The sequence below is a fragment of the Puntigrus tetrazona genome, chromosome 5 (genome assembly GCF_018831695.1).
Source record: "Puntigrus tetrazona isolate hp1 chromosome 5, ASM1883169v1, whole genome shotgun sequence".
Lineage (NCBI taxonomy): Eukaryota > Metazoa > Chordata > Actinopteri > Cypriniformes > Cyprinidae > Puntigrus > Puntigrus tetrazona.
The window spans coordinates 19,124,090-19,133,111 of NC_056703.1; the positions used below are offsets into that span (position 1 = coordinate 19,124,090).

General features: G+C 38.2%; 1 protein-coding gene across 1 annotated transcript; it reads right to left on the reverse strand.

The window, feature by feature from the left end:
* Window positions 1-234: 234 nt before the first annotated feature.
* Window positions 235-7,243, reverse strand: lhfpl2b (LHFPL tetraspan subfamily member 2b). Its single transcript, XM_043240461.1, has 3 exons — window positions 6,949-7,243; window positions 4,068-4,669; window positions 235-1,121 (listed from the first exon to the last, which is right to left on the reverse strand). The coding sequence occupies exons 2-3, from the start codon at window positions 4,474-4,476 to the stop codon at window positions 865-867; spliced, it is 666 nt and encodes a 221-aa protein (XP_043096396.1). The 5' UTR covers window positions 4,477-4,669; window positions 6,949-7,243; the 3' UTR covers window positions 235-864.
* Between the last annotated feature and the right edge of the window lie 1,779 nt (window positions 7,244-9,022).

Genomic DNA, 9,022 nt, shown 5'->3' on the forward strand with positions numbered 1-9,022 from the left:
CATAAAAAAAATAAATAAATAAAATTTACAATGAAAGTAACAAAAACGAAAATTTGCTGTTGAATGAGAGTTCTGAATATGATGAACGATGGGACGCAATCAGCCTCAAATACTACTTTGAATTGGTCTTCGAGATTTAGCGTACGTTAAGAGCATTGAACTTTGGCATTTTTATGACCCGAAACAGTCTTGAGCACCTACTTCCTGTTGCATACACACTCCCATGAAGCCAAGTCGCTTTTACAACAGGCACTTTATTTGTCCTTTTTAGTCCATTTGGCCGTGTCAGCCACTGTTGATGGATGAAAAAATATCTGCACTCAAAAACAGTTCAATGTATCATGCAATCAGCTTCTCATATACGGGCAGTTAGTTCTCAGTGAACGTGCACCGTGAATTAGAGGCGGAAAGAGCCTCAAACACCTTTTAAATTCGATAATCATTTTTTATTTTACATTTAAAGAGACTAGGTCTATCACAGGGTAGTAACATATACTTCTTTTTAGCATACCATTCTATAAACAACTGCTTAGCTCCAGCTATTAGTAAGAAGTCCACGTAAAATTTAGTAACACAAAATCAAACTACTGATAAAATGCATTTGTTTGCAAACACAATGTTAATGCATTTGTTAGTTTCAAAAGGTTTTTTCATAAAAAGAATGTGTTATGCATATACTTTGTAACGGCGATGCAGCGATAGGATGACATGCGAGTAAGAAGGCATAAGCAAATGCGCTATAAAGTCCTTGATCGGTAGACCCAACCGGTCTGAAATACATTCCCATTTATGCAATAGTCATTTCAATCAGTAAACATGGAAAACAAATGATTCTTTTTCGTCCGAGTGGTTTGTGTTCGCATCTCACAGCACACAAATGAGACTCCGTCCCTCTTCAATCTCATCCTGGACCTTATCGCTGGAGGTGGCGATCTCAGCCTGGGCCGAAAACATGGCACAGATGAAAGTGAGAACAGTGCCTCCTATTGCGGTGTAGAAAGCCCAGCCCAGAGAACACAGGCCCACTTTATATGGGGAAGCATCCGGGCCACAGTAGTCAACCACCTTCTTAGAGCCCCAGCCTGCAGGATACAGCATCAGACCGAGGATGAGGAATAGACCTGCAAAAGAGAAATGGGAATGCTGGAATTACGAGGACATCCATTCAAAACAAACAGTTGCAAAGGTTGAAGTCAAGTTAAAACTTAATGAACATAAATGAACCATTAACGATAAAATAACTTGCTGAAGAAACACAGCTAAGGGACTCTTAAGGTCAGTTCACACCAGGAACAGCTACAGATATAACAATATCCATATTAGGCTGTTGATACACGGGGGGACTTTTTTGAGCAACGTTGCTTGGGCAAATTCTTGTTAAGAACGGTTAACAACTTTCTATCTGGATATTTTAGATCGGTCATGGGTCCTGTCTCTCACTTGGTTTTCTATTAACAGCAACATTTCCCAAAGTTGCCCAACAATATTGCTCAAAAACCAGCGTATCATCAGCCTAGTGACCACATTCTGTTCATTAGAAGCGTGTGCTACATTTCCACTGTCTGCCATTTTTAAACGCTCGAATGCTTGAAACTTGGCTGGATTCTGATTGGACGTCAGTGTTTCTCATCAAAATCTGAAATCTTTACTTCAGTAACACTCACTTACTCCTTACAATCCTTCTAGTTTTAATCTTATCTATATTCCAAAGTGGTGTGAATATGGCAAATAAATTATGAAAATTATTCACACCACTTAAACTTTTTTTTTAATGGATAAAAAAAAAAAAAAAAAAAGATATATATCCCAAATCCTCTGTGTAAAACAGTTAACACTATATACTTTACAAAATTAAAGAGCAGCTTTAAACCTGGCTTTTCTAAATAGTTCAGATTTCTGTTTTGGAAATGTACTGTATGCAAATTACTGCATATTTCATGAGAAAATTCTTCATTTGCACATTTAACCATAACATTAGAAGAAAACTAAAACAAAAAAATGAAATGCACTGTGCTTGTATGTATTGTATGTATATTGAATGTAATTGTGACAAACTATATATATCATTAGAAAGGTCTAAGATAGCCTAAATAGAAATTTTACCCATATATTGTTACAAATTATGTAGAAGTAGTAATATATTATGAATATATACACACACCATAACAGGACCTTTGACCTTTTTATTTGTTCAAATTTGCAGGTTACTGGTAAATGGTCTGAATGGGTCTTTACATGGTATTTTAGTCCTATGATTTTATTTGGAAACTAAACGGTAACTTCTCTTTTTATTTTTAAAGTTCCACTTTCATTGAAGACACACTCAAAACTAAAACTAAAAAGATTTATCTGACAAAAGTTTTCCTGACAACGACCTTGTTGCCTCTTTGAACTGTGTGATAACATCATTAGAAAAAAAAAAAAATCTTTTTATAACATGAAAAGGTTTCCCTGTAAAACCTCAGGATGACCCATGAGTCACGTTTTCAATTCGATGTAATTTTCTGCCAGTTGAAGCTATGTGATGCAGACATCTTGAAATCTGGGGTTTAATTGTTGTAAGTAACGTTTAAAAGGCAAGGCAAGAACTGCTGATGTAATCTTCATACCAAACAGAGCAGGTCACTGTGATCCCTCGATTTTATTCAGCGTTCTTACTCTAAATAGGCAAGTGAGATCCTGTCTCTGAAGTCATGCTCTTACTAATCACAAATTACTCCATCAACACGTCGTAAATCTTTCAATGATGAAAATTAAGTTATACAAAAGCTACATAGTTTGGTAGTACCTGATGTTAGTCTTGGTCTTCTACAAAATGAGCCACAATATTTTTATTGTACCACAATACTTTATTGTTCTAGTTTCCAGACATGACTGCAAGTAAGAAGCATTATCATGACCGATCTGCTGTTTTGACTCAGAAGGCCCTGCCACAGTCAACATTACAGCTCTGCTCCTTTAAGCTAATTTGAGAAATGGTAACAAAAGTAGGCGTGGATTCCTGGGGCCTGATTAACAAAGCATTCATGGTGTAAAATGTACCATATTTTCTAAATGGATAAATTGTGAATAACTTGTCCATAAAGATGTCTGCTTTTTTATTTTACCCCTAATCAGAGTGTCATAACTCGATCTTCTGGTGACAAATTTCCCTCTGATGATAAATGCCAAATTTCTTAAACCCTGCCTCATCGCAGTTGCCTATTAGAGAGCACTATTTATATTCCTTTTTTAATAATCCATTACACTCAAAACATATACCCGTATATCCATTTTCTGTTATGTTAAATAAAACGAACAACTATTTTGTAAAAAGTGTAGTGTCTGAAATATGTTTTTAAGAAGTTACAGCACTTTTTCTAAGGATTTTTCCCCACACACACACAAAAAAATCATAATTACCCTAAATAACCTATAAGAAGCTAGAATATCTTCACCCTACTTAAATCCCAAAAGTGAAGATGTTAGTCTTTTTGTATGTTTCATTTTAATTATCATGATTATTATTATATTGTTTTGTCAAATTATAAAATTGCTAATTGACCAAATAAACTCTGCTTGGTGCTGTTGAATTAATGCATTCAATGCACTTTACATTCAAAAACTGGTTTACAAGTTGTTTTTTTAGGAAGAATTTTATGAATCTATTCCTTGGTGTACCACCACAAAGAAAGTAAGCAAAAGCAAGGCTTTTAAACCTCCGTATGCTCAGATCAAGCTCTGTTTTAAATCAGAAATAGGACGAGCTTAACAAGGATTTCTAAACACTGGAGACACCGGAGTAACATTTTCAATGCCGTAATATTTAGACTGTCTTTTCTTTAATGGGATGATTAGAGTGTTGAAGTTCATAATTAGATAGCGTGGTCTTTGAGGTCACCAGAAGAATGTCAAAGCCTTGAAGCCGTGAGCTCAGAGCATTCTGGGGGCAGCTTCAGTGTCTCACTTAAATACACTCCCCTAATTTTCTGTGTTTAGTTCACAGTGGTTCAAAGTTAAAGATGACCACCAACTGCCACCACAAAGACTCTGAGAAAGCAGTGCTACAGTAGACTTGCCCATCTTACCTGCTATTCCCTGAAGCAGGCCACACACGTTGAATATGCTCTTCTTCAAGATGCTCTGGAAGCACATGCTGAAAACCGAAAGGATGGCCACTAGGGATAGGAGAAATATTCCAACGACTAGAAATATAACGGTGGCCTGCCAGAAGCCACTGGCTATTTCCATGAAGTCTGTGGCATAGGCCCCACACTGGACCACCTTCTGCTGTGCCACCTTGATGCAGCGGTTATAAATGCCCAAGGTGCGCTGGTCGCTGCGGTGTGAAGCGGTGATGGTGAAGTTGAACTCAGAGCCATCTGGATACCCCACTAGCCATTCGGCGCTCATAAATGCCACCAGCTCAGCAAATGCCACCACAATGCTCATCAAGGTCCATAACATAGAGCGGCATGTGACTATGACGTGACACATTCTGCAGAACCTTTACGCCGGCACTTCAGAGGTAGCGGTTTCTTCAAGCAGCAGCTGAGGCACGTCAGTCAAGGTCCAGTGGTGCTATCATCACAGCTAAAACAGCACCAGATCTCCTCAAACGGCACCACAGAGGATCGCCTGAGCTCTAGGGTCCGTCCTGAGAGTATCCATGTACTGACACCGAACAAATCTATGAAAAAAAAAAAAAAAAAGAGAGAAGCATTTGTTTGAGTAAGTTATAATCAAGGCTATAAATCTTGGTTGCTCAAGAGCTCTGAATCAGCACGCTGACATCTGTACCAGGAACAATCCAATATAATTCTGACGTTCTCCAGTTTATGAACCTCTCTGAAAATCCTTGTAACATGGCACAGTTCAAAAAATGCTGGGTTAAAAATCAACCCAATTTGGGTTTATTTGAAAAAAAACGGACTTGTGAGAAATGTTGGAACCATAAACAACAGTATAATTACATTTAAAATTAACTTGTGCCTTTATTGATTTATTTTTTGGTCAGATTTGCTGCTCGCAGTTGGGGAAGAAAAACTATTGATTCGTGGCACTGGTGCCATGTCAAGTCAGACAAAATTTTTAAGCTTCCAGTTAGATCCCGACAGGTGAACAAAACTCAACTATTTTCCAAGGTGGTGGTGTTGTATGAAGTTGAATAATATGAAAGCATGATTTGGAGGCCCACATCTAAAAATAACCTTCAATTGGATGCAAGTATATACAAAAACGTACAAATTAACTTTTTTTCTCCTCTCTTTTTTCCGGACGATTACCCAGTTTAGGTTAAGTAAACATGACAATTAAGTATGGTTTGAAAAGGCATGGTAATACCTGGAATATGTAATATTAGTATGATTAATATTATACTAATATATTAGCATTAGTAAGTTTCAGTCATTTCACCGATCAGAGGATAGCGCTGCAAGCTACACAATACTTTCACCTAGGTCTGTGTTATGACAGGTCCTTACTTTGATACCACATGATTGTGTAAGTAGCCAATGCCTGTTTGTACAGGTATGTAAGGTGTTAAAAAAAGGAATTTGAAAAAACAAAATGTACTTATGTTCAGTATGACTCTAATGCAGTCATACCGTAAACATAAGAAAGGCATGACATTCCACAATAAAAAGCTCCCAGTTTAAATAAACTGTGTCTGAGCATATGATGACAGGTAAGGATTTTCTTAAAACCTTCAATGACAGTGCTTTGAAGGCAAGTGATATGAAGTTATTGAATGGGAGATTATTTTGTCAGGTTAGGGTTAGTATTTTGGCACCAAGGACTGTTTTATCATTTAAAACTGAAAAGGCGAGCCACAGCATTATGTCAATGCTTGACGTCCCGGGGAATCTTCAAATATGTACAGAGTGTTCAGAGCTTTTTTTGTTGCTATCAAGAACCTTCTCTTTTCAGTCCTCAAGAGCGATGGTTTAATTATTTGTGAGCTGCCCACGACTGTTTACCTGAATGGCCAGAATGTTTCAGATCTAAGAAACACAAAGAATGAGCTCACGCTTAATTTAATTACACCACATGATTTCCCCAAAAAAGGAGGTAGCAAACCAAAAAGGAAAGTGCCACGGATTCTTAAGGGGCCTGAAGAATGTCAGAGCCTGTTGCTGTGAGATGAGGACACAAAGGGCTCTCCTGCTGGTGAATTAACACGGCCCTGAAAAGGGATAAAGAGGTCCTCTACTTGTGAATAAAGACGGACCCATAAAGTCCCTAGAAACGTTGACAGACTTTCACTGGTTAACTGGACTTTCAATGGATTCGACTGAAATGCTGCCTCCAAAGCGGTTTGAAAGCTGACAAGAAGCATTCAGTTCTTAAGAACTCTGGAATGTCTTCCAAGATCAATATTAAAAGCTTCTAAAGAGGTCCAAAGGTGCTCAGCGGTCAAACAACAACTTCAACGAGGGTCGAAAATCAAAAGCACGTCTAATTAGCTCCTATACTTTAATAACATGGGCTTTTTCTTTGGCAGATTCGTGTAATTGTACCGTGCTGTGATGGTATCATCTGCTACCATGTTGCATATGCCACGGCCTGGTACACCATATTAAAAGAATACGTTCAAACAAAACAATGGTGTTGATGTACAAGTTTACTTAACCCTTAAATCTTAAAGCAGTCCACCGACTTAATCCCCGTGGCACTTCAAACAACTTTATTTTCTCGTGTCTCCCCTTACTGGTGTTTTCCTTAATTGAACGAGCTCAAAAAGCGGTTTTATTTCGATTTCCGTAATTAAGCCAGACAGAAAATTCCCATGGATCCCCGCTCTCCCCTTTTCTGAACGCTCAATCAATAAACGGTATCGTCCCACCACAAGCTAGTGATCTCTTTTGTTCAGCGTGACTTTCGACGATGTCAAAACCAGATTCGACACAATGGAAACGAGAAGAACACGCGGCGCGAAAGGCAGACGCAAAACATTAGTACCCGTCTTACCTTCACGGCGCGGACTTAACGGGCTGCTCGCCGATCAGCGTTCAACTTCCTGATGTGTTTGAGCGGATCTCCTGTGTTCTGACGATACGCGACACGCGCCAGAAGGGAAGAGCCACGGCAGAAACCTGGAAACTTTCGAGCTCTGGAGTACATCGAAAAACGCACAGCACGGCCTCGTTTATGGGTCACGGTTCCTAGTTCGGCGTTGGTCCCGGAGCAACACAAGTTCTTGCTCACTTCAGCTACTTTCTCGTTGTTTCCTCGCCGCCTCCTTTGCTCCAGCCCCTCGCGGAGTTACAATGGCTCGGAATGCGCCCATACGCCTACTATGTAGGCTAGCCTAGGTAGACAGCTCACTATGAGCTCACTATTTCTCTGATTTGACCTCTTTTTCTTTGTCTGGAGATCTTTACCCAATCGGTTCATGTGGGGCGGTGGACAGGCTAGCTGGGTGTTTCTTTAAATATGAGTGGGCTAGTTTTTGGCCGCGTTCAGTCATATAAAATATAAAATAAATGAACATAAAAATATTTTATATATTTAATTATATATTTTTTTTGTTCACAACACTTTATATCCATCGGCAGAGAACGGGCATTTATGCTTTTTTTTTTCATTTTCATTTTCATTTTTTTAGCTGTGTTATTTAGGTTATTGGTTTCAATAACATTCAGTTGAGGAAATATTTTAGGCTTACACCTTTCGTATTTGTTTATGTATCTTATATAGGGTTAAATTAAACAGTCTTTGGACGTTTTGTGTAACAAAATTACAACTTTAAAAGCACCAAGTACAAATGTTGGGCTGCTTTGTTTTATACATCTTATCAGATCTTTTTATTAACGATTTAGGTTAGCTTTTACTCATTTTCACACAGTAAACACCGACAGGGTTTATGCTGGTCTTTTCTGACACAAACAGTTTAGAAAACAACATTATCTTTCATATTAGTACGCCTTTGTATAGTTTAAAACTGAATAGTTGCAAGGCACGGGCTAATATATGAATAGAAGGTTTTTGAAAAGTAGCTAGTGGAAATGTTTGAAGAGGAATGACAAAACTGCACTTCCAGGACAGTTTTAATATGATCTCCATACAAAAAAAAAAGCATCAGTCTACTACAAATCAGCCCTTGATTTGTATCTTAACGTCCAAAGACAGTGCGTGGCTGCAGATGAGCCATTATGCAAAAATTACATCAAGATTGCCAATCTGCAGCTGTTTGAATCTGAACATTTTGAGGCCGGGGCAGTAAAAAGATTCTAGATAAGGACGTTAGTGTTGTCCTACTAATGTGTCAGCTCTAGAGGGCTATATTGTGTCTGTTACTGTAAATTAGTGAAGATGACCAGTGTGCGATGCTCTAAAACGTTATAAAAATACACATTATAAATCAAATGCGTTAACAGTAACACTGCTGTATTATGAAATATTAAGTAAAGTTTAGGCCGTATCTGTCTTAATGTGCAGTATCTGGAGAAAAAAAAAGAAAGAAGAAGCTCATGCCTCAAAACCAAAAGATCATGCAAATGCCTGACGAATACCTTGGCTGGGTCTCATCATTACCTTATCTGCCCAGCATCATTCAGGTGTGCCTTTTTCTGATCAAAAATACATTTTATTGCTCAGTTTGTCTAAAATGATGTGTAGAAATAGTTGTTGTTTTTTCTAATAAAGCTTTCACTCTATAAAGACAGCCCATTGCTCACTCACTTTGTTTCTGTGTGTATCTGTTCGGGTTTGTTCTTAAGCAGACTGTGATCTTCCTTGGCTGCAACATTTTAAAAGACATCTCCGATTGAGATAAAGCAGACTGAAACAGTTGAATCTTCAGGGGAAACTGAGGCTAGGATGGGCCAAAGGGCTCATCAGTGTCCTCAAATTGAGCTGGTAAGACATATAGTCAATAGCTACAACAGCTCCACTGGAAAGTAATGCATTTCAATCCCAATATTCTGTTTAGGACAGGAAAGAATCCATATCCAATGCAAAACAATTATTGCAAATATAAATTATGCAGGGCCTAACAATGTGTTTGTTTTCCCGTGTGTGTGTGTATAAATCTTTGATTATT